General features: G+C 41.6%; 1 protein-coding gene across 1 annotated transcript in view; it reads left to right on the forward strand.

Annotated features, from left to right (window-relative positions):
- Nucleotides 1-1,269: 1,269 nt before the first annotated feature.
- LOC107188477 overlaps nt 1,270-27,390 on the forward strand; it is a 32,743-nt gene continuing 6,622 nt past the window's right edge. Inside the window, exons 1-3 of the mRNA XM_015576772.1 lie at nt 1,270-2,128; nt 9,078-9,287; nt 10,972-11,252. Of these exons, the coding sequence (XP_015432258.1) occupies nt 1,270-2,128; nt 9,078-9,287; nt 10,972-11,252 (1,350 nt within the window). The remainder of the gene's footprint in view (nt 2,129-9,077; nt 9,288-10,971; nt 11,253-27,390) is intronic.

Consider the following 27,390-nt stretch of genomic DNA (forward strand, 5'->3'; position numbering starts at 1 on the left):
CTAACGCTCTCTCAGAGTCTCTACACGGACCCTCTGGTACACTCTTCTCTTTCTCCTTTCGTCGCTACGTCCCTCGGTTACCTTTAAACGAACCGAGAAGGGAGGGAGGTCGGAGGCGAAGGGTGGTGGTGGTGGTGCGCGCAGCGCCGTTTGATGGGAGTATGATTTTATTACGGCATTACCGAGCGAGCCAAACCCCGAATTGCTCGGCTTATAGTCTGTATTATCTCACCTAAGAGGGGGTGGGGGGAGAGAGAGCCAGACCCCCGTCGAAGGGGTGGAACGGTGGGAGGGGTGGGGGGATGGGTACAGAGTAACACACTCCTTCCCCCCTCCTCCCGTACACACGGACGGCTGACGTACACGTCGAATGGGGGGTTGTGTTTCGAGGACCTCCACGAAGCCAAACGGGAAGGGGGGGGGGGCAGAGCGAGTTAGCTGTATGCCTTTGTCGGCCTTTCATTCGAGGGCTGCACGGCTCTCACGTTGCGCTGCCAACGACGAGAACACCCCATTCGCGATCCTTCTCTCTCGGTTTCCATCCTTCCCTGTGTCCTTCTCCCTGCCGCCACGTTCGTGGACACACGCCAGTTGACATCCCGCTGCCGAAATACGCGCGTTCCTTGACGCTGTGTCGTCCTTCGCGACGTCAGTTCCGACACGCTGTTCTTCGTTTCGTTCGCGTCCAGTCGCAGATGAAATGTCCCGAGAGATTCGACGATATTTTGTTAAGCTGACTCTGTGACCCGTGTATTTTGTGTCTTTGTGGGACTGGCTGAAAGGTTAGCTGTGATTTCAGGGGGTTCTGGGGAAGAGGGTGTAAACTGTTAGATCCCTTTGCTGTGCAACGTGTTATGCCGATAGACGAGAGTTGCGCTAGATCAGAGGGTAGTGGCGAACTCGAGGACCTTCTTGGATCGTGTCAGTGACTTATAGTCCTAAATAGTCGACGTAACACGTGTTTCCAGGTCGAAGGGTAGTGGAGAACTTTACGATCTTTTGGATCGTGTCAGTGACTTCTATTCCTCCAGGGTCAGTCGACGTGACACGTGTTTCCAGGTCACGTGTATCACACAAGTGGACATTCCAGCGAATGGAAAGACCCAGCGAACATTCATGACCGAGTTTCCGTCTAGTTAATCGCAAGTGACAGTAAGAAAACGCGTGTGCGCGTTCAAACGGTGCTCTGGGGCAAGGAAAGATCAGCCCTCGGAAGGAAAAAACCGATCGAAGTGTGGGGACTGGTGGTCAGGGAGGGGGGGCTGTGATATGTTCCCTTCGTCAGCGGCGATGCTGAAGAATCTGCAACAGAGTGCAATGACCTCGCCTTTCTTGATGGAGAACCTGCTCCAGAGCAAGGCGTCGCCGGGTGCCGCCGATCTGACCAGCCTGACCTTGAACTGGGCAGCGAGTCTAGTAGCTAGACAACGGGAACGCGAGTGCGAGGCGAATCTAAGGATCACCAGGGAGAAGCTATCCAGTCAGGAACACATGGATCAACGCGGTGTACGCGGGCCGGATCGAGGGAATCCGATGATCGACTGTCGGGATCATCAGAGAGCGAGGATCGAACGTCAGAACGAACGTATGCAGATCCTACGGGAGAAGGAGGGCTTAATGGAGAGGGGTCAGATCGCGTACGTGGACGTCGAGAACGAGAGGGTCGAGGGCCACGGGATCGTCGATCGTCTGTGCGCGATGGAGAGGCTCTGCAACGAGAGGATCGAGAACAGATCCAGCTCAGGGATGGATTCGTGCAATTCGAACGCGGACGAGGATCCAAATGGTGTCGAGATCGAGGCCGGTGGTCTTCATGGGGACAAAGAGGAGTCGATCCATGGTGGCGAACACCATGTCACTGTGCATCAGGACAGACGGTACGACCTTGGCTGCAGAAACGTCATTCACACGGCCGTCGACGAGATCACGATTCAGGAGAGGGAGACGACGACGGTGGCGGTCGAGCGTGTCGCGGACAGGATAGCCGAGAGGACGACCGCCTGTTCCTGCGGCGATGAGCAGTGCTTAGGACCTGGGTGCAGGACGCTGCAGGAGAAGGAGAAGCCGCAGCTCAAGTTCAGCGTAAACGCTATACTGGGCGGCAATCATGACAGGCGACCGCATTCTGGTAATTGTTCTATGCTTCCCCACGTGTGTGCGATGATCTACCGAGACGTGTCACGTATGTACCCGCCGGTGTCTTCTGGGTGTTTTTTCGAGTGGAATGGAAAGACGTTTTTGAAACGTTTATGCTTTCTTTGTTTTACCAGTCAGACGTTTTCTGACGGGCCAAAGTGATCTGCTCCACTTTTTGAATCCTTTTTAACCATTCAAGGCCTGAATTTTGGTATCGTTGATTTTGTTTACCGCAACTTTTATTCCAGATACTTGACAACTGTTCAAGTATGGTTGTTTTTGTTTCATGTATTTTTTTTTTATTGAGTATGACCAACAGTTTGACCAACAATATTTCAAGTTAATAGATCATCGTTTTAAACACTGTTGGGACACTGCCATTCGAATTCGCTCTTGCTCGATTGTTAGGAGACGCGGCACATAAAAATCCCATTTATTCATATTTATGTAGTACACTTACTTAATAATAGTTATTTATATAACAAATGAAAATCTTTGATGAATTGAAGATTTTTTAACTACCGACGTCAACTATATGTTCTAATCCGAGAACTTATTAAATGACCTTTTGTTAGAGGACTGATGTGATAGACTACTTTGTCCAGATGTATGCAAGTTTGTCGACGTTTTGGTCGAATAATAGAAAATTGAACTGACTGCGGATTTTATGGAATTGTAACATACATATAAAGTACGTTTTTTTGAGGCACGAATTGAACCCCTTGCCTTGGAACTAGACTGCGAATTTTATACAGTTACAGGGTACCTACAGAATTACTTGAAACTCAATATAGCATGACGTTCAATAATGTCTCACGAGGTTTTTCTTTTATTTGATATGTAATGGAGACCTTACAGTCTAAAAACATTTTTCTTCGATTCCAGTTTTCGTCAGTTAGTCTCTAAATATCGACCTTATCTTTGCATAAATATTATATTTGTAGTCTACTTATAACTGGATTTCAAATTTTATGCATTTATAGCACAAATTTAGTATATATTAAAAGGTTTAATAAATTTTAACACGGTTTTTACGTGGGACCCGATAGATCCTCTGGTACAGAGAATAAATTTCTGTTTGTTTCTAGTATCTGTAAATAAATCTTCAAAAATCGATATTTATGTAAACATCCATTTTGCCTGACTGATGATAACGAGTCAGATTATCCTTTTCTTTACGTCGAGGTGAAATATTCTTTTCCTGGTATCCACAGGGAACATTTAGTGTGAATTTACAGTTGTAGCATGTGTAGAATTCCTTTTGTTTCTGAGAATTGATTAACAACAAAGCAATTCTGGACCTTTCCAAAAATACATTAAAAGAAATTTAGAAATAGAAGTTGCGTCATGATAGATAATTTAGTTTCATTACAACTGCTGAGAATGCGCCCCTGTCAATCGTAATTCATTGAACAATTTTTGTTCAAAGTTAAACAAAAATTTAATAAATATGTTTTCAATTTAACAAAAATGTGTCACTTGTATTTGCTAGCAGAATGAGTCTAGAATAGTTCTATCAATGGTAATTCATTGACAACTTTCTGTTCAAAGTCCATTTTTCCAAGATTCCATATTTTAATTCATGATAGCTAATTTCGCGTCATTACAACCACTGGAAATACGTTAGTGAAATAAGTCGTGAATCGACGAGCGGGTCAGAAGAATCTTAGTCATCCGGCGGCGTTTAGAGTGTTGAAACAAAGCTCACCACAAATCAGTGTCGCCAGCAGACTTCTGTCGCCGGTCCCTAAATCTCATCCGCACACCCTCAAGACGAGTCGCAGCGTGCGTGCGGGGTGGAGCAGGACGTCAGCTGGTCCGCCACTTACCTTCACCCCAATATTAAGCCCTTACGATTGGTGCCCATAATATTAGACAAGCGGCAGGATCCAATGATGTATTACCGTGCCTCTTATCGCGGATTTCCTTATTCACAGTAATTCCGCCGGGCGGGCGGCGCCGACACGAAATTGGTCGAACCATTTACCGAACGTTTCCGCTTTATTATAGTCGTGACTGCGATCACAGACAACGTATTGCCGGAATTTTATCGTCGAATCATCTGCTTTCCGTCGAGTAATTTCGACTATTACGAATTCATTTCAATGATCATATTTGGAATCTGATCCAGCGAGTTTATTTTACGAAACGCATTTTTTCATTGAGTTTGAGTAGATTCGATTATTACGAAGGAATTAGAAGATCATTTTTGGAACGGATTTAGGAGAAGTTTTTACGAAATGTTTTGTTGTATTCAGATTGGGTTGTTTCCATTATTATGAAGGAATTTGAAGATCACTTTCGGGACAGATCTAGTTAATTTATTTTACGAAACTTATTGTTATATGCAGATTGGGTAATTTCAAAAACTGTTCAAGCATCGCGAAAAGAAAAAACTTACACCGCGTACCGACCATCTTCCAACATTCCGCAAACAAATCTTCACCATCAGAATCCACTTTACCATACTCAAACCAGACGATCTCTTAGCCAACCCCACCATCCCTTCGCCCCACTTCCCCTGGGCTGCTAACGAGTGATTGACACGAGTCGATAAAGTTCCTGCGCGTACGATAAACACGTAAACGTAACCTGGACCGCGGGGAACCGCGATGGCGATGGGTAGAGACAGAGAGACATCCATATGTCCATACATAGCTGAGGGAAAAGGACAGACAGTAGCGACGACCAGGCGGAGGGACAGAGAGAGAAACACGAGCGAAACACGCGAGATGGTCCGTCAGAGGATGAAGGTAGATAGGTGGAGAGGCAAATGTTGCATTTAACATTGGCGGATTGCGTGCATGCATCGGTAGAAGAGGCGGCCAAGAGGGAGGGGGGTTTGGAAGGGTAGTAGTCGGGGAAATTTCGTGCGCTTCGAGTACGAAAGGGGTGGGCTTAGAGGGGGAGGGGGAGTATGGGTTTCATGCATTTGTCGGATAGCGGATGCATTGACCGTGCCACGTGCATGTGTTACATCCCTTCCCCCGCCTCCCGCGTGAATCCATCGCCTCCGATAGACCCTCCAGCGTCCATGAGCTGACCCCTCACCCCTTCACCTTCGGCGGGAAACCCACCCATCGAACCCCCTCTCGTGGATATCGTTCGCTCCGGTCGGTTTGTACGTCATGTCGAAATGTTGTGAAATAATTGCGCGAAAAAGTGATTGGCAACAAACTAATCGTTGTGCGATTTACCAGGTACTCGGCGGGCCGCACTCTTCTCGTTTATTCTGCCTCTCTTTCCGCTGACTGATTGACACGCTGGCTGTCTCTCTGTTTCTCTTTGACGATACGCGGACGCTTGGCCGAACCCCCCACTCCTACCCCCCCTTCCCCTACCTTCGTTCTCCCGTTGTTTGTGGATATTATTGATATTTTTCGATATCGAGGCCGACACGACGCGTGACTCGTGTAGATGGATGACGGGATTCGTGTAGCCGATATATCGTTTTGTGTTTTCTCTCTTTTTTTTTTAAGGTTTCTTTTGGAGTATTCTCGTTGTTTTATGGGGAGACTGGTTTGAGTTGAGGAGATGTTTTGGGGACGTTGATGTTCGTGGAGGAATGAGCGAACTCGTTTCTTGAAGTTTTTTTGTACTACTGCACCTGTTTTAAAGTATTTCTAGAGTGTTAATAGGGGAAGGTTGCCGAGTTTGGGACCATCGCCTAGGTTTGGATAAGTACATTAGTTTGACCATGCGTTAGCAATTGCCGCCGTATGATAGGTAATATGTGTTGCTTATTACGTTAAATTAGATGTAATCATCAGTATCATAGGCATGCATATTGTCTATCATATAGATGTGTATGACTACAGTAGTGGCCCATCGTAGGTGGAGGTCCGAATTAGGCAACCTTTCCCTCAGTTGTGTGCATGAATGGACAGTTTGGGATGGTTTGTGGATACCGAATACTAGTTCAACCCCTATCTGGGGGAAAGAAACTGCGAATACTTTTGTTTTAGTGGTAAATATGGAGTTGGAATTGATTAATTTCAAAATTTTTAATTTAAGAAGTACTCGATAGAAATACTTCAAATTTTCGGATGATTCACTTTATTTGAAGACAACGAACACGTTTATCATAAGCGCATTCACATCGTGAGTGATCACAGACTTTTATATCACGTCGGACTACGAATGGACAGCCTAAGATAAGCAGATTAAAAAGGCAGATTCTGACTGAGTGTAGGAAACACCCCCGATGACCCTACTTCATCCTTTTTCTCGATAATAGTGTGTCATTGAAAACAATTAGTCTAGATCGCTCAAAATCAATGGAATATTAAGTTTCTTTAAAATACTTTCTGAGCTATTTGTAATTAAATGTAACAGACAAATTTCGTCTTAGGGGCCCATTTTTTTTTTTCAAATGATACCAGTGGGTTAACAAACCTTCACACACGGTCATCCTGCCACAGCTACTCACCTCAGAGGCATCTTCACGATCTAGGTGATCTAACCGTTCCCCCGTCGCGCATAAATCCCGTTTCCCATTCATCGCGGAAACCTGCAGCGGTGTATCTAGTTAATAATGCATCAAACACCCTAATCCCAAAGAATAACCACCGATACGTTGTTACCGCGGTCGCGTCTGATCGATCCCAGAGAAAGGGAGGGTCCTTAAGCCCCGGCATTAAAAAGAGCAGAAAGAGAGAGAGAAAAAAAAAAGAAGAATGAAACCGCGGAGCCTGTACAACTGTAACAACACACGTCACCCAGTTCTGGATGTATCCTCCGCCAAGGTTTAATCTTCGGATCGAGAGAGGGATGATGGTTACTGGCGCGGGGTGATCCAGAAGGGGAGGATCGAAGGAGGTGGAGCGGGCCTCGAAAAAACGATTCCCATTCAGTGTTTCCGTTGGAGGTTAAGCCGTTATTAGTTGGCCGGGGTTCTCTCGCTCCTCGTATTGGCCGGCTAGGAAAACAACGATAAAAGGCGATGAGTATTTTATGGGGTACCAAAACGGGGGGACAATAGGAGGCTCGCGTACGGGCCATTGTTCAGGGCATTTGTCGGGGGCTCTGTGTCTCCTCCTGACCCGGACGACTTCTTGGTCCCTGGTGAAACCTGGGGACCATTATTTTATTATTTCCAAAACACGTCATCTTTCTAACCCCCCCCTCCCTATTTCTATGGTCCAATGGGCGTGGTTGGTGGATTGAAAAAGTGTGTTAAAAATTGTCTGAGTGACAACCCCCCTCAGGAGATCGTTGATGTGTATGTGAACGAGTGTCTAAGTTGCGTTGTGTCTCCGGGGACTTATTAACTCGAGTTTATCACTTGGGAGAAGTAACTGTGAGCGATTTGGAGACAGAGGGGGAGATTGGGAACGAGATGGGGGATTTTGTGAACCTTGAAATATCTTGGGTTAGTGGATGGAGGATTTTTTCTTGAATGAATTCTGCTGAGGTTTGTTTTTCTTTGTGTATGCAACCCTTTTGGTATGGTTATGTGCTAATTGGTGGCGGAGGGTGTAACGATAGAAGATATACTGAGGCAAACGTGATCGTCACCCTCTACTTGTAGGGCTCTATGTTTGCCATCTAGATATCAATGTCAACGCTGAAGAAAAAGTACCGTGACAACAATTTTTTTAGTGTATTAAGTCTGGAACAAATTTTATGAAAACGGTGCGTTACATTTGAGTGATGTCCCTTGTAACATCAAAACGGTACAGTTTTGTCTGAAAGTCTTGCTAGAAGTTCTATCATTGCTACTTAGAGACGAAAATGTCACGGTGACTCTTTGACAAGAATTGTTTGATAGAAATGCCTGTCAGATCAAATTTTACGTATAAATTTCAAAATATAAGTAGTGCATTAAAAAATACACGTTTCCATTTAAAAAAAACAATGTTGACCTTGTGTGTCCCCTGATACCATTTAACTTTCGTTTAAAACATTTTTTAATATCCTCAATAGTTTCGGAGATATTCGAGTGGGTCTGTTTAAATGGGACATCATGTACACTAAACTGATCAGGAATTCTGGTCAGGGCCCGTGAAGATACAGCTAAAGAGGAAGGTAAAGATCTACACAGGTCTCCTATAACACAATTTCGATTAATTTTCACTCGTGTGAAATTGTATATTTTTTTTCCCCTGTTACGTCACCTGTACGATGATTCCGGGGTGTCACACGCGTGTGTCGCTCGGATCCACAGAAGATTAAATATAAACCGGGGTATTCCCGCGCGGCGGCGAATATATCCGACAGAGAGAGAGTATTTACTCCGGAGGTGTTGGAGCGTGCGTCAACAGGAGGTCTCCGCCCGAAGCTGTTGAGGAGGGTTCAGTCGGGGGTGTCAGCTCGGATTATGCATCCCGCGGAGGAATACCGACTCGAGCGTTAATGTCGCGCGAGAATCACGGCGAGCCTTTCGTATACGACGAGCAACACGTTCGTGAAAGAACTGAATCGAACACACGTTAGATATATTTAATTGTAGAGTTACTGTTTATTGAATAAAAACGTGGTCTAACCGTAGGATGCATAACGTGGGTATTTTATACCCGTTTGAATATTTATGCTTAGATTTTTCGCTTGTACAATGAAATGATTGCAGGTGGCTCTGTGTATTCCTCTCTTACGAACACATATACAGGGTGAATCACCTAACGTTTGCACCTCAAATATCTTTGTTGTTTTTACAGATACGTCATATGTCGTGAGGACAAAGTTGAATGGTTCAATGGGGCTTACGCAATACTAAACAAATTTTTGTTTTTATGTCACTTTTTACCACTATTGTAGGTCTAAGGCACTTTTAAGCCGTCTTCAAGGCGTCATTGGGTGTCATGTGCTATTTGGGTAGTGACTCTGGAGACATTATAATGTTCAATGAAATCGTAGGGCAACTGGTTAAGGGTGTATAAAAAGATAATTCTAAGTACCCTGTGTCTGGATTTTTACTGATTATTAAAAATGTACTGTTGCAGAGAATTTTCAAAGTCTTCCGCCGGAGGCGATACCAGCGTTCCTCCAGAACCTGCAGAATTCAGCGGGTTACAACATAGCGAAACCGATCGCCAGACCGGCAGCCTATCATCCCTACCACAGGCCGAGTCATCAGCCACCTCAGCGTCATTTACCCCCTAACGCACACCATACGCTTCAGCAATTGTTCTACAGAGGACCTTATATAACCGGTAAATATTTTATCCTTTTCAATAAAAAACAAAATCGTAAAACGTTCATGTCCATTCTTCTGCTCCTAATGGCTAGATATCCTTCAAATTGTAAATTTCTTATTTTACGATAATTGAAATAGTAATTAGTGTTTTTGTTGGAATTTATGTTTGCCTTTAATTTACCATACAAATTTGTATTATACTGTATTATGCTAGATTGTGCTATAGTATATTATGTATATTACTATATTACAGAATTTAATATAGTATACATTCAACGCTGGTAATTTTAGTGTTAATATTATTATCATTTAAAATTCGACCTCAAGAGTAACAAAGTCTCTTAAACATTCATTAATTGGTGCGTTTACCCTATCCTAGATTTCATTGAAATTTCCAACAAATATAACTAAATTTCAATTGACAACAGTGAACACAGCATATGCCATTATTATTACAATATTCACATCCGATAAATAGAAATACGCTGTACACGAAGTATATATCGAACCAGAGGACAAAATAAATCCGCGGTTTATTCAATCGTGCGATCTCTCGTCGCGGACAGGCGTTGGAGCGAATACGAAAATGTGGGGGGAACAGGTGGGTAGAGGGGCGTCGATTAATTTTCGTGAAAATTTTCGTCATTATTATTTCGAGTTCGTCGGTGCGGCGGGGGTAAAGTTAATAAACAAACGGAATGGGGGAGAACCGGAAACACGGTCCCCGGCGAACGTTTAAAACCGAAACTTCCGCACACGGCGCGAAACCGTACGAAAACGCAGGCACGTGCAATGTTGGGAAGGGATGAGGGAGGGGTGGGGGGGGGCGGTTTATCGAATATCTTGTTATAGGTAGGCTCGTATGGGGGACATGGAGTGCATATGAAGTGCAGCGAAAGCACTACCATATTATGTACATGCACCGCCACAAGCGAGGAAACGCATGCATGCAACAAGTGCGTGCAAATATCATCGGGCGCAGATAATGCTGTCACGCTCAGCTTGGCAATATTGTACACAGATACGATCTAGGGATTCAATTGCCCGTTCGTTATTAGATGATTTTGATTCAATTACCGTGTTCCAACCATCCCCCCGCCGCTCTTTGATGTACGACCAATAAATTTCGGCTTTTGACGCTCGTTCTTCTTTTCTTGGACGAATAAAATGGTTTTTGGAATTCGGACCTGTTTGCTCGAGCGCATGTGCTCTTCTTGCGGTTAAGTGCTTTTTCTGTGCGCAGAGGTAGTGCTCCTTCTCAAGAATTCTTTCTTGAGAATTTCTCGAAAGAAAGTACAGTTTTTAATTTCTTATTTCTCGAGAAATTACACAATTTCGTATTTCTTTATTCTCATAATGAAAATGTAAATTTAGATTGCTAAGTTTCTATAGGAAATTTGCAGTTTCAGCATTTTTTAGGATTCTTAACTCCTTTCAAATGTTGTAGAATTTTCAACCGAAAGATATTTTGAACAGGGCTGGGTTTCATTATCTCTAAGTCTGGCTATCATCAATACGCATAACGTAGGTTTCTATCTTAAATAAAAATAATATTTTTCTAAAATATTACGTGTTTTCTTTCAGTCGTATTCTTTACGATTGATTAGTAATAACATAAGTAACAGGATAGTTTAGTAATTTAGGAGTAAACTGCAAATTGTAATTAAATCTGAACGAAACTTTCGTGTCTAACGATCCAGTTGCTGGTTCCGGGACTGGAGGTCATCATCCAGGTGCGCCAGGGGGCGGAACAGCGTTCCCAGGCGCGATCCAAGGCGGTTTGGGCGACTTCGCCGGAACAGGTCTGGTGTTCCCATGGGCGACGAACGCGCGGGGCAAGCCACGCAGGGGGATGATGCGTAGGGCGGTTTTCTCTGATCTTCAGAGACGTGGCCTTGAGAAGAGGTTTCAGATACAGAAGTACATAAGCAAGCCTGATCGCAAGAAACTCGCCGAGAAGCTCGGCCTGAAGGACTCTCAGGTAAGAGATTTCATTTTATTTTGAAAGATTTCACGGTATTTATGTATTCCCCTCTCTGTCTGTAATACCATTCGGGGACTGGTGACGCGATTACAGAAAATACAGGACGCGATTTTTCAATTATTTCGTTGGATGGTAAATGTCCCAATTTCTACTTATTTAAACGTTTACTCGTCATGAAGAAGGTGTAAATATTTGTTGTATAGTTTTCTACCCAGATGTTGTTATACAATAATCTGAAGACCCAATGTATTTCTAAACGCCACTGTACTGTTATGCATGGCAGCCATATTGGATTGTTTTATTTTAAATGTAATCATGTCTCCACAATAATTTATATAAAGAACTGCGCGTACTAGAACCATTTTTTTATGCACGAATAGAACGAATAGAATTCGTCTGTAAATTCGGTGAATAATTAATAATTCAAATTCAATTAAAATCACAGAGGTATGTTTATTCGAACCTTTTTTCTATTCAAGATGCATAGAATTCGTCTGTAAATTCGGTAAATAATTAATAATTTAAATTCAATTAAAATCACAGAGCTATGCTTATTAGAACCAGTTTTCCGTATACCATGCATCGAATTCGTCCATAAATTCAATGGAAATTCATCCAGAATGCGCCCTCTATAATCGGCCGCGCAAGACAATGGTATCGAATGTGTCACATTCAGGTAATCTTGCTTGCACTATAATGCGTGCAGGCGTGTCACGGTCAAGCGATTGCTCGATAGCCGTGTGAAAGGGCAAACGGGGGATGCTTAATACCGCGTTAAACGATCTTAACGGTGCGTGCGTTAATTTCCAATTTAGCCGGGAGCCGCATGTCTTCTTTGCCGTCTGGTTTTCACGTTCGATAATTACTAGTAAATTAAGACGGTAATTTATTCACGAGTTCGTTCGTTCTAATGCAACCTGTTACCTGAGGGGCTACTTAATGGAAAGAATTTTAACGACAATGGTCAAGAACGCGATGGTATCCCCTTATTTTCTTGTCGAGTTCCTTTCTTCCGTGTTTAATTTCTATTTAATTAACGCCATGTATTATATTCCACCTTACTCGCGCGAATAGCTCCCGTATAATCGGGAAATTAATCCGTGCGAGGCGGGAAGGGAAGGTCGCCGCAGAATATATGGCGCTTAATGACCTTATTAGGGCACTAATTGTCGCTTTAACGGAGTACGAAACCCTCTGTTCCCAACGGGGTGAGAGAGCATTTAATTCACCGACGGAGCCGTTGCCTCGACCGTGGAACTCCATTCATTCGATTGATAGAGACTAATGCTGCGAGATCTCGAGTGAACCGACACCGACTGAATACTGTTCGAGATCGGATTTGTCGAACGAAGTCGGGGTTGAGAGACGTCAAATCGCGGGGTGTCTGTTACCTCGACGATATTTCGTGAAACTGGCCGATTCGATACGTTAGAAGAGTGAACTCTGTTGGCGAATTATTAGGTGCTGGGATCGTGAGTGGAACTGACACAAACAGAAATTAGGGGAAACCGAGTTGGTGCAATATATTCTGTTGGAAAAACGTTAAACTGGACAGGGTCTTATTCCAAATCTACAAATTGAAGTATGCAACAAATTAGTAGAGTGAACCTTAATGATGAATGATTATTCCGATCTCGAGTGAATCGACACCAACTGAAAATAATAGAAACCGAGTCAGTGCAAAACAGTCTCTATTTACAGAGACGTTAAAATGGAAATTTTTTTATTCCTATTTTTACAAATTGTATCATGCAACGGATTAGTCGAGTGAACTTTAATCGCTTTTCTCATGAAAATTTGCAAGGAAATTCATTACCACTGATTTTCCAATTATTCAGACTTCGAATAGACGCACGCCAACTGAAAATAATAGAGATTGGATTAGTGCAATTTAATCTGGTAGATTATCCGTAGTTGCACTAATTCAAATCTCGCTGTATAATGTCAAGTTTCAATCGAAATGAGCTTTCCGAACGCGTTATCGGCGTTAACCGAAGTAATTAAAAAGTCATTCCGGAAAGTTGTTACGATTCCGTGACAACCGTAACGCGTTTATAACGTCGATTTTCAACGAGTAGGATTCAAACAGTGGTTCCTGAAAGTAACGATCGCGGTCTTGGTTAATACTAATGAGATTTCCTCGTCATCAACCCTTGCACACTATCGTTTGAAACTCTTTTATTCGTAATTATTGTCAGAGTACGAATTGTTTTTCATTGATTGTAAATTAGGCGGCAGACATTCTCTAACCAAAGGTCTGGGTTGGGTATAAAATATTAATTTATTTTCCTCGTTATTAATTTGTATAATTCCACTATTCGCTTAACTTCTTGTCATTTTGCAAGCAAAAAGATTGAACTGACTCGATCTTAAAAGGCATCGTCCTATCGCATCACCGTACACTACCAGTTTATTAAATAAAGTAGTGAATTATTTATTTATACTTCCAACAGCTTATTTTTACCACTGATCACTTCAATTCCAATATTTCTCATTATAAAATTGCAAAAATATTCACAATTTCGTGTAACAATTACACCTGTTACCACAGAAATTTATCTGACAGTAATATAAAGTTCCAATATCAATATTCAAATTTATTTTCCTTATCGTTATTTTCGCGTAATTTCGCTTCTTCTCTCAATTTCCTGTTATTTCGTAAGCGAACAGTGGTGAACAGACTCGATCGCGAGAGATACCGTCGTATCGCGTTGGCGTATATAGGAGAGAAAGAATTAGCTGCACACGTGTACTCACACGCTCGCCGGTCTGTATACACCGACGTACCGACGCCGCGCCGTCGCTCGCAGACCGACGCTGGCACGGCGACGCTAATGAAACTAAACGATGCCCAGAAAATGGCACTGTAAGTTAGTTTCATTTGATTTCATGAGCGTAGTTTGCCGATTTCCGGCCGGAATTGCACGCGAAAATCGTTCTCACCGATTGCCCCCCTGAAAAATATTCAGTTGAGCCATAAACAACTTCCATTTCCCTGTTTTAACGCTAATATCTTTCCAATGAATTTGGCATTTAACACCAGTGTATTACATGTTCTGAAAATTTACTGAATTGAGGAATCGTTAATCCAGTTAATTATTATTTAATATCTTTTTATTAGGTGTACCTAATCATTTTTCAGGAAATCAAAAGGGTTGTGCTACTTAAGTGACATGAATTCTCATTCTTGATTAGCTTACCTCATTTTTACAAAAAAAAAAGAAGTAGAATATGTTCTGAATTTAAGTTATATTAGAATTTTTTACCACGCCGAATTAAATTCCACGTGTATTATCAATAGAAACAAAAAATAACATTCGCCATTTGACTCAACCTACCATTATATCCGGGTCTCCCCTATATAAAATAACCACCACCAAGAATATTTGTTAAACAACTCCTGAATTCAAGATTTTATTTGATCCACCACATCCAAAAGTTCCCGTTGGACTGCAGACGTTTCTACAAATTCAGAATCTTAGACATTAATTTAGAAATCATTATAGAAATTGATTTCTTGTACTAAATGTATTATTATGTTGATAGTAACATATTAGTGTAATTAAATATTACTAAAATCTTCATTTCACTGCATTTCGCATGTTAAATTTTGCTATGAATGCATAAACATCCACAGTCTATTTATCATTAAATGAGACCAGACTGCGTGCGAAAGTTGTCGTTCGACGAACTTCTTCGAAAAATATCTCCCCTCCCCCCAGTCGCGTCCGAACGATACGATGATACATTTTGCATACCCACGAGCATATGGTCGTATGCAGATGGGGGCGCAAATAAGGGTAAGAGATAACCATTGGTTAGCAAAGGGTCGAATAGAGGGATAGGAGATCGGCGAGGAAACGACGAAAGGAGGGCGGCAGTCCGAGGGGTTGCGAAGAGGGGGTGAAAGGGAGAGGGAGAACGGAGTATGGAAGGATATATTCTCTCATGTATAATTCACACCTCGAGCGCCATGCCTTCACCGCCATTGGCGGATGGACCACTACGGACGCGGTTTTACGAGAGGATCTAAGGACCGTGCATAGAGCAGAGGGATCGAGCGCACACCTCGCGTGTCTAGAGCCAACCGGTACTTCCGAGTTCGAGTAAATTGACGGTATTTTCCCCCCGCTCGCGAGCCCGCCATCCGCATACAAAAGATTCACTCTCTTTCACGGTTATCTACCATCACCCTTCAGCCTATCTCTCTCTCTCTTTCTCCTTGGTTCCTCGAGGAACAATCGGTGGTGTGTACCGCCCCCGTCGTGCGGAGTTCAAGGAGCTCTTCTTCTTTTACGAGTGAAGCTTTCCGGGATATCGAGCCCGATTCCACGGGCTGGCGTAATAAAACGGTTAAAGAGGAGGAGGGAAGTGTCATCAGTCAGCAGGATTTTTTGGTGATTGTGTTTGGTGGGGGCTGGAGTTTGGTTTTGGGGGGTGTGTCATTGTTCTGCAGGATTTTTCGGTGATTTTATTCACTGGATCGATAGTTCTAATTGGGTTTGGGTTAACGTGAAATTAGTAGTAAGTTATCAGGAATATTGTTTGGACTATGTTTGAGTTTGGTTTTGGGGGTGTGCCATTGTTTTGCAAGATATTTCGGTATATTGTTTGCACTAGGCTTGAGTTTTGTTTTGGGGGTGTGTCATGATTCTGCAGAATCTTTGATGATTTTGTTCACTGGATTGATAGTTCCAGTTGGAATATTGTTTGGACTATGTTTGAGTTTGGTTTTGGGGGTATGTCATAGTTCTGCAGGATTTTGCAAATGCAAAACCTAATAAATCAAAAATTCCTACAGAAGTTCAAGGAACTTATAATAATTGAACGACAGTTTCTATGCATTTAAAGAATACTCCAATGTGAAAAAAACACACCAAACTCAAAAATTCTATTGAAATGTAAATAACTTATTACACAATTTTCATCATAATGAAGCTCTTAACAAGAAAATCAAGGATGGATAACGTTTCGATAAATTAATCCACAAAAGTATCAATCCGAAGAAACAACTATTGCCCGATAATAAAGGAAAAAGTAATCAACACGAAAAATGCACACGAGACTTCGAAGCACTATTACGTTCTAGGTTTAACTAAAATTTTCGAGAAAATTCCCACACACTTTGTGACCGTGTCACCTTCTGGAATCAACTTCTGACCTCGCAATTGATTTTTTTCCCCTTGGATTCTCACGTGAAACCGAGAGAGAGGAAAAAGAGGAACAATTTCCAAGTTGTTGGGGAGGGTGTGTTGAGTGTTGTGCGATTTGAGGAGCGTGGTTCTGCGCACTTGGCTGCTATCTAATATCACGGTTCACCACACGAACACCCATAAAGGCGATTATTGTCTGATGATGGCTTTCTCTTCTCTACGGAGTTCCTCTCTTCTGTTTCTCTTAATAATGCCGAACTGCTGCCACCAGATGCCGAAACTGCCCGATCTCGTTCGGTCTATATCTGTATAATAATAACATTCTCTCCGTATTCTTTTTAATAACAAAACTCAGACAGTTCAAAAACAATTTTCGAATCAGAATCCCCATTAACATATGAATCTCGAGGATCGATTTATTTTCTGTGAATTTTTAGATTGTATCTACATTGTTTTCTATATTTCGATAATGTTTTAATAATAAATTTGTACCTTTTATATGGACCGTTTATTTTGAAAGTGGTGCAAGTCCATTTTCCAATTCCATTTCATTTTATTTTAGTTTACACTAAATTAAGCATGAATTACGTCATTGGACCGTTTATTTTGAAAGTGGTGTAAGTCCTTTTTTAAAAAAAATGAGATATGACGTAATTTATGCTGAATTTAGTGTAAACTAAAATAAAATGAAATGGAATTGGAAAATGGACTTGCACCACTTTCAAAATAAACGGTCCATATGTTATGTTTTTCAATGCAAATAATTATATTATTCAAATGAATATAAAGAAACTAAGTTTTCGGGATTAATTTCTATTCAATATCCAGTAATAATTATGAACAAACTGACCATTGATTTATCATAGTTTTTAATAACAAGTACCTACGTAGAAAGGAATGAAACCGGCACCACAACTAAGAGGTTAAAATTTCTAAAAAATGAAATGTTTTAAATTCGAGTTAGTCACTTTGGCCTGCGAACTACTCAATTATTACTTCGAAAGAAGCGCAAACACGAATGTGTGCTTAAACGTGTATCGTTTTCTTTTTTTTCTCTGTCTCTGTTCGTATTTATAATCACCGACCGGATTTATGAATCTTCGCTGAGATTTAATTAAAGACTTGCGGTGTACGGGTGGATGATAATAATAAAGCTTTTCCAGGGGGATAGTCTGTACTTTGAGAAGCGGCAGAGAGGGCGAAGAGGGAGGAGAGAGGGCGGGGGAGACGGAAGAGAAGGCAAGGTGCCGTTCCGTTCAGGTTCGAGCCTTCACTACAGTTTATGACGAGGGTGGGTTTAAGAGGGACGTCGAGGGTTAAAGGGGGATGACTAAAGTAATTAGTGATGGTGAACGAACCCACCCTTCTCTCCCGTGTGCCTGTCCGCGTCTTTGTTCTTCTCGGTTCCTTTAACGACACGAAAACGTCGGCTCGCCGCGAGAGCACGTTTATACACGGTGAGATTGGATTAAGAACTCTTTCTCTCTCTCTTCTCTTCTTTATCTACGCAATGGACATGCTTGATTTCGAATTTTTAATCAGCCTCTGTGCTACCTACAATATCTATACGACGAATATTGATACCACAATTGTTGTAGTCGAGAAATGGAGAAATCACTCTGAGAGGATAAGTAGATAGTTTCAAAATATTAAACTGTTCCTGTGAATCATTTAAATGTCATGTAATATACACAAAAGTACAACAAAACATTTCTTTGGTAATTTTTAAATAATTTGGAATCGAAAGGGTTACAAGTGACATTTTATTAAAAATATATGAGCACATCTAATAATAATACTAGTAGTGATTTTTTGTGTGATGTGCTTGAGAGCACAAATTTTGAAACAACAAATTTTCTCTTTGGACTGGTACTAACAAGCAAAATTTATATGCGAAGATTGATACTCCATGCTTGGCTCTCCATTCGTTACTGAATATTATATTTTTCATTCCTAGTATTATTGTCGATGAACATTTAATAAAACAGAAGGTACAACGAATGATTGATGTTCATTGACCGAACACGAGTTCAGTATACCGTGCCTTGATATTTGTTACGTTCACCAGAAGGAAACGTCCCGTCAGAACGGTCCGTGTCGCCTGTGGGCAGGACACATCAACGCGTCGACCTTAAATTAACCGGAATTAAGAGCAGCCGGGCACTTTTGTGCTCAAGACGTTTTCACCCGCCGGCGGCGGACGTAAGCGACGGAAAAAGTAAAGAGGGACCCCACCTGAGGGCTTGTTATCTTTTTAATAATCAAAACCGACGCCGCGAGACGGGTTCTCCGTCTTACAACTTGCCGGTCCTGTCAGGATCACGCCGCCGGCATTAATTCGCCATGGAAAAGGGCGATCTTGCTTGTCAGACGCGACAAATACCTCATTACCAGGACAATAATACCATTAATTTCAACCATATCGATTTCTTTACCGCACTTCTTGCTTGATTCGCCATTGGTCGGGTCATAAGAAACTTGTTTGGGCGAATCAGTACCTTTGTTATCAACATTTCAACACTTTGACTGTCACGTTAGTCGAATATAGATAGCACGTACAATTCAAAGAGGGCTGGATTATTTAAATACCGTTAGAAAATTTTGTGTAAAATTAATATCGTTGTGTAATTAACTAAACATAAATCGCAGTATAAATAAACTGCATATATTTTATGTTACAAGGACTACAAGATAGGATCTTAAAAATAATAATGAAAAAGAAGAATTGTAATATTCCTAATTACCCACTTAACTTACCAGAGTTATTTGCCTTTAAATCTCTACAATATCATTATGCTACACTTAAAAATGAATAAGTGTAATCGAAAAGTATCACTCGAAATAGGAATATCGCATTACCAATATTTACAAAGAGTTATTGTTAAATATAAAAAAATCAAATTCGATCCATCCGATGCTTCTAAATAGATAACAATTTATTTTAGACAGTATTTCTTATTGACTCACACCGTATATGGGTTTACTTAATAGAGACGATTTACGACTTACAAAATGAAATAAAGAGTGTCTGGCTATGTACGGCCTTTTTCACTGTGGCAGTCAATGTATTAAGGAGATGTAGACCACCTTGAAGTGTATATGTATATGTATATGTATACCGTATTTTTGGGAACTTAATTCTGTGTAAGAAATACACTTTTAACGAACAAAATTTTTTAATACAAACAGAGACTTGAGTAAATAGTTTTACAACAATTTTGCTTAATTTTTCTTTAAAAACCAATATGGCGGAGACTATCCAATGGCATGAAACGCCTGAACGGTGTACATACTTAGGTATTTATGTGATTTCTGAAGAGCAAAATTCTAAAACAAAGTTTTAAATAAATCTGACTTGGTTATCGTCCCATGTAGGATATTTCGTTATTTTAATATTTTAGCTACATTATGCGTAAATAAAGGGCCATTTCCTTGCAAAAGATATGATGTTTTTGCGCCAAAGTGTCACCATTTTATTACTTTTCGATAAAACGAAAAAGCCAAAACCAAAGAAGAGTCGCTTTTATTAACAGGTTGATTTCCGCAGTGAAAAAGGTCGTATATAGCCAGACATACTTTAAATCACTTTTCATGTCCTAAATGATTGAACATATATGCGTTTAATTAATAGAGGTTGTCGGCCTTGCAGTAAATTATACTGTGATATTAATTTTACGCAAACCTTTGTCACGGTATTTAAATAATCCAACCATCTTTGCAATGTACGTGTCACCCATATTTGGGTGACGTGGCAATCAAACGGTTAATTGAGTTTAATAGATTCAAAATGTGTAGAGTTCTAAATTTATTATTAAAGCATTAATTTTAGGAACTTTTGGGCGAAAGTTTAGCAAGAATTTTAAGTTTGTATCGTTTTAAAATAAAAATATAATTATGAAACTGCGGAGTTTACCAATTTTATTACACTAATAAATGTGTGAGAATACACTGAAGGATTATGTACACCGAAAATCTCGATAGATCATACATCTTTAACTAACGACTTCCGATATTTTCATCATTTTTTACTCGGTGAACCATTCGAGGAGTTATCGTAGTACAATAACGGAAAAATTGGTGAATACCGTGCTAATTTAAAATACTGCGAGGGGAATGTCCCCCGTCGAAATCACCAGGAATGCTAAATTAAAACGGCGCGAACCCCCTCATTCAATTTTTTCATTTCTTTATCTCCGAAAAGAGAGGCCTACTCGCCTCCGATCGAGTCGCTTCTAAAGATTCAGCGAATTATAAAGGTCGCAGGAAACTTGCTCGATGCCGCTGACAGCCTATTCAGCGTTAGTTAATAAAAAAAAAAGGGAGTTCCCCTTTCGAGATCACGATAAGCGTATCCACAATCTTCAATTCGATATTTGATTAAGATGATAGCCTCTTGTCGACGATGTTCGAGGAAAATAGCAGTCATCCTTCTCGAATATATCGATTTATTCATGGTTAAAATGAAAATAATACCTGTCTGGTAAATTGTTAAGTATTTAGGTTGTATAAACGGATACGATATTGATAATCACAACATTTATATATCGTCGAAAATATATGCGTTTAATTAACGCCATTGGTTTTGTTTTAGATTATACTGCGATATTAATTTTACGTAAAAATTTTGTGACGGTACTTAAATAATCCAGTCTCTTTGCAAGGTATGTGTCACCCATATTTGAGCGACGTGGCAGTCAAAGTGTTAAGTAAATGAACATTTCTAACTAATGTCGTGAGAATTGTTTGAATATGAAACAAAGAATTGAAAGTAATCAATATTCAATCATTTGCTTATTGTAATAACTTAATATACTCATCTTTATGTCCAGTATTCATTGACTGGTACTACCACCTTACATATTTAAAAGAAAAATGAACATAAAAATCTATAAATTTAGAATATCGAAACAAGAATGTCAGATAAAAAGTTAACGCGTTATCAGTCGTTAAGAGCTCCGACAAAATGGCCGCCGATTCGCATGAAACGCCCACGGACGTAGAACGGGCAAATGGAACGAAATTCCGTGGCAAACAACCGAGATCGCGCAACATTCTGAAACTCTGATCGGGAGGGTAGAAGATTGACTGCTGGGCAAATACTGTGATGGTCTTTCTGGCGAGCAGAGAACACTCGAGGGCCGATTGTTCCGGCAAAAGGTTATCCAAAGTAAACTCGAGCCAGTGTACACGGCGACCCCTTAATGGCTACAAATTGATTCGTCCGACGGAATCCGGGAAACTCTATATTCCCCGTTGAAACGCAAGCCTAATGGTCGATCTATCTGACGTGTCAGTGTCAGTCCCGTGGGAAACAGCCGGTTGCACGTCTTTTACGTGTGTCTTCGGAGCCTCTTTTCAAGCAGCATCCAACCACCTATCAATTATTAACTCGTTAACCAGGATAAACAAGTTCAACTGGTCATTTATATTCGATTTTTCGCCTTTTAGGAAATTTTCGTTCTCTTATTTATTTACCTAAGAACACAGAATATGTACATTTGTCGAGTTCACTGGACATTTATATTCGATATTTCACCTTTTAGGAAATTTTCTTTTTCATATTTATTTACTTAAGAACACAGAATATGTACATTTGTCGAGTTCACTGGACATTTGTATTCGATATTTCACCCTTTTAGAAATTTTTCTTTTTCATATTTATTTACTTAAGGAGACAGAATACATTTCGTCACTCACGAGTAAAGGACCCCAACTATTCGACTTCGATTTTGATTCCTTCGATCCCAAGGCAGTCGTTGATCTTTTCGCTATCTGCCTCTGAAAAAAGGATCGCAGTTGAACGAGTTCCCCTGGAAGTTGGTCATAACATCAACCTCACCCCTTATCCCCCACCCTGAACCGTGCCCCGCGTTCAGTCTGCGATGGATATTAAAAACAAAGGCTGCCTCTTACAGGGCATAACATGAATATAACGTCGCGCAATATCTTACGGCTTAAGCTCCGTTCGGCTTAGCCCGTGGACCTTCATGCATTATGGATTTTACTTTGAGAAACCGCCGCCACCGCCGACGCCGTCGACACCGTCGACGCCCGGACGAACTAAGAAACCATGAATATACAATACCACGGTATGCATATAGATTCCGTCCTTTTGCGAATCGACTTTGATCACCTTTCGAGGGTATCGACTCGCGATCGACAACGAGGAGGTCGAATAATGTCGACACGAATTACCGTTTGCCAACCAATTAACCACTTATGACTCTATACAGGGTGTAACAAAAATGTTGGACGACCTGGAAATGAGATACTCGTGAGGTGATTTGAAACAAGTTTTTCCTTAACGAAAATGTTATCCGAGGCTTTGTTACCGAGATATTAACGAATAACCCCTGACCAATCAGAGCGCGAGTCTGCCAGCCGAGTTCCCGCGGTAACGTTGGCTACCAATCGCAGCGCGTAGCCAACGTTACCGCGGGAACTTGGTTAACAGACTCGCGCTCTACTTGGTCGGGATTTTTCGTTAATATCTCGTTAACAAAGTCTCAAATAACATTTTTGCTAAGGAAAAACTTGTTTCAAATCATCTCACGAGTTTCCCATTGCCAGGTCCTCCAACATTTTTGTTACACCTTGTATAAGGGGGAAGAAAGGTATTCGATCAGACGCGAAAAGTGTTCGATGGAATAATTTAATATGGAACATCCAGAAAATTTTTTATAAGATCTGGAGAAACTTTATTTTAGTTATTAAAAGTGAATATTTAAATAGAAGGTATAAATAAACAAGTATCTTTCATTTTTGGGAATACATATCTACGTAGAGTAATTTTATGCTGAACAAAAAGTCATTAAAATCTTACAATGAACTGTTTCAAAGCAATATACGAGTAGAACCAGTAGTTTCCAATGACACAGTTCCAAAGATCAAATGTTTCAAACACGTTTCGTGGTTGGGGGAGGCAGAAGGCGACCTGTTTATCGTTATAGGCCCATCGGATTTTATCGATACGGGTTCACGATCTCGTGAATGGTAGGTATGAAAGAGAAGCTGACTTCGACTATGAACGTTTTAGTTGGAGGGCTCCGCGAGTCGCGAGTTTGGAATCCGTCTACGTGACGATGGTAGGTATAACGGGCTACAGCTGTGAGTGGCTACACGACCTGGCACGAATGGAAAACGATATTTCCGGACGAAGTGTCGTACCAGCAATACGAACGCATTCGTTCGTGACATGTGACGATGTCTGAAGGCCGATCTAAAGGATATATGACAACCTGAATCCCCCTGGAATTTTTATAATCGCTCTGAAACGATGATCGACTAATCTCGGTTGACTCTTATGTATAAATCGTTCATATTTTTCTTGTATTTAAATTAATATTGTAATGTTGAATATGAACTTGACAGGAAACATGTGATATAATTGTGTTACATGAAATGATTAGGAAGTAATGCCACAAAGAAAATTGTAAAAATACTTAGAAAAATGGTAAAAAACCTTCTGTAACCAGGTAAAGAATACTTCTGAACGGTAGTGCATGCATTCGTTCTGACAATAAGTAGAAACGGTATACAATGAACAGACGCGCTACCTATTCAGTTGCACTGCATTACATCTCAAAAACGAAGCTTCAATTGAAACAAATTTATTCTTCTTTTTCGACTTCTTTTTGTTTATAGAATCACCTTCTGCCGGATTGTACTACTCGACATAAGACACCCTGTATACGTCGGTTCTTATGAAACTGATGCAAGTAAAAAAAAAACAAAAAATTAAGTTTTCCTCTTACTGTACGTTACGTCGATTTATATTTCAATATTACAAAAGAATTCTAATAATTTTCGTAAGTATTTACGAACTAATCATTCCGACAGCGTTGGTAGTTCTAGATCAGGAATCAACAACCTGCGGCTCGCGAGCCACATGCAGCACTTTGGGTTCTTACCAGTGGCCCTGAAGTACAATTGAAAACGAAAAAGAGCACTTTTCTGTGCGATTTCACCTTCATTTAATAAAGATATAATTAATATTATAACTTGTTATAACATTACTTTAAATTTTCCTTATTTGTAAAACTACATTTATGTCTCTCGAATAATTTTCAAATTGCTGCGAGCGACAGGTTTGGCTCTTCCGTTTCAAAAGTTTGCCGACCCCTGTTCCAGAGTGTCAATTAACACCGGCGTCCTGTTTGTATTTCATTCGAGACCCGATACGAATCTCGAGACCATTAAACAAACATCCGTTTCTAATTTCCCGCGCGTAAATTCCCGAAAGACCGATATTTCCATAAAGAATCCGCAGAGTCTAGTAATTACATCAGGAACGTTAACAAGGGTCACTGGTAAAAAGCAGCTAATTAAGCGGCGGGCGTAGATTCAAGTACTATCGGATTAACACTGTCATTTATCAACCCACCCCCTCTATTAAGAGAGCCCAGGCTTCTCCTTTCCATACATCAGGCAACCCTTCGCCCGCAGAATCGCGCCTCGTCCCATACTTTTTTTTTCCCTCTCGCCGCCACCCCCCGTTGACCGGGTCCACCACTCTCCAACCCCCGAAAAAAATCCCTCTCGTAGCCACCTCGTGCCCTTCCTCCCTCCTGGTTCCGCTCGCGCCCCTTCTTCTCCGTCCTCCTCCTACTGTCCTTCGATCTCCTTTCCCCTCTTCTCGCTGAAATCTGAACGATAGAAAGGGACACACCACGTGAAGTGAATTAATCGAACCTCTAGAGATGAAGAGAGACGAACGGAATATTGAAAGAAAGAGAAAATATTAGGTATACAAATTAATTCGTGGCCTTATTTTCATAGATTTGTTGTTTATTTATATAAACGAACGAAATGGTATTTTCAGTTTAAAGAATACTCACAACGATTTTGCTTTTCGATGTGTCCTTCAATGGGAATCGTGTTCACCACATCGACTCGCGCACTACGCAAGCATTCACTTCGATGTCTCATGTTTTCATTAATTTTTAATATTCTACGAAATTTCTTGCTTCAAAATACATCTTACACTGCCATGAAAGAATCGTTGAAAGAGCAAATAGTTTGTTATTACTCACTCTACAATCTAACTCAAAAGAAACCGTTCATTTTAGCTATCTGATACCAATGTACCCCCTTAATCCAACTAGGAACAAATAAACCCTAAATAAATAAATGATGAATAAAGCAAATATATAAAAATCCCAAAAATAAACGAAGAAAAACGAAATACCCACAGACTGGCGAGAGGGATGGAAGATAGACAAAGGGACAGAATAACGGGGAGAGAGAGAGAGAACGACGAAAACCGAATATAACGATAACGTGGAAAGAGAAAGCCGCGGCGTACAGTCGCGAAAGAGAGGGGAAGAGCGCCAGAGTGGCATAGAAAGAGAATTCAGTAGGGTGTGAGGAGAAGGGAAAATCGAGGCTGAGGGGTAGTTCTGAGGCCGACGTCATAATCGATCGTCTTTTATTAAACTGCGCCAGATGGCGCCACCGGTGCTACCACGGTGCCCTCGCGCGAGCACAGCCGAAGGAAAGAGGGGCGGAAGGGGAGATAAAGAGGGTGCCAGAAGGGTGAGCGTCGGGAGGGCACGATGAGGGAGGTAGGAGGAGGGCCATTCCAAGGTGGTCGGGGGGTGGGGCACAGGCGGAAGTAAGGGCGGTCGCGTGGACCGCCCGGGAAGGGAGCGCGAACCGGCGGAGAACTTCAGAGAGCTCGGCTCGACGCCGTCGAAAAGGGGGAGGGTGTGGAGGAGGGGGTGGATTCGGAGAGGGTTAGAGGGTGGCGAAGGAGAGATCGTGGGAGGGTGGGCTGCAGCCAATCGTTTAACGATTACCCACTCTATAGAACGCGTTCCGGATGTCGTCGTAATGCCCCCCCCCCCCACCCCCTTGGATTCTACCGGCGATCCTCTTGGAGGGGGGGGGTAGAGGCGCGCGCGTTCTCCTCGAGTGGAGGCGCTTAAACGTTTCGCTTCTTTTTAATACGACCGGCCGTGAGAGGCGAGGGAGAATTATTATTCGCCTTATAGATTTTTCTCGACCGTCTTTTTCTCTCCTGTGTTGTGCTCGAACGGGTATTCTCTGTCTTTTGGAGGATTTGATTTAGGGGAAAGGGATCGCGAGATTTTACGGCGATACGATCGACGCGACAGGCGTTGCGCTTTTTTTGGGGGCAGATGATCGTGGCGATGTTGGCGGGGGATTTAACCCTTGTGGCCTGCGGACGGTGGATCATTGGAGATCCATAGATCTGTATTAGCTTCGTAATTCGAGACACGTGGTTATTATTGTATTGCGATCAGGAGGATTTCGTCTCATCTTATACTTTGGACTCGTGGAAAAATGTTTTTGACTTCAGTTCTGTTACCGTAAGTATCAGCGTTGATTTGCCTATTCGACAAGTAAATATTAAACGATTGATATTATAGATATTAGGAGATATTAAAAAGGACCGCTGGAATGTCGATCCTTAAAGTCGCCGGAAATTACGTGGACGTTGCATTCCGTGGAAATCAAGGATATACTTCCGATCCCCCCCCCCTTTCCTCCATCGTTTCGTCTCCTTTTCGTTTCACGTTTTGCGAGTGACGACGGTGATTGATTGTCCCGTCAGCGGCAGACAGGACCGGGAGGGAGGAACTGTGTAACAAAAGTAACAAAGCAGCTCTGGGTTCCAGCGCGAAAGACGCGACGCGACGGTTTTCGGGGGAGTTGAATTGTTCCGGCCGGCGTTCAACGATCCCATTCGTTCCTCCAGTTGCGTTACGTTTTCGGACCGTTCGATCATCTTTACGAATCTCTGTGTCCGGTCCAACAAAAGAGGCTCGGAGACATTAGATACGCCGCAGAGTGCGTCCGCCAGTGAACAAAAGTTAAGAAAAAATCATTGTTTAATATCGATCCGATAGTAAGTTTGAACTATGTTATAATGTCTAAATAATCATTTTTGTCGACAAAATAATCAAAAAATTCAATAGGGGTTTAGTGACAAGCATTTTTTGCAAGGTAATCAAATGAAA

The sequence above is a fragment of the Dufourea novaeangliae genome, unplaced genomic scaffold (assembly GCF_001272555.1).
Source record: "Dufourea novaeangliae isolate 0120121106 unplaced genomic scaffold, ASM127255v1 scaffold124, whole genome shotgun sequence".
NCBI lineage: Eukaryota > Metazoa > Arthropoda > Insecta > Hymenoptera > Halictidae > Dufourea > Dufourea novaeangliae.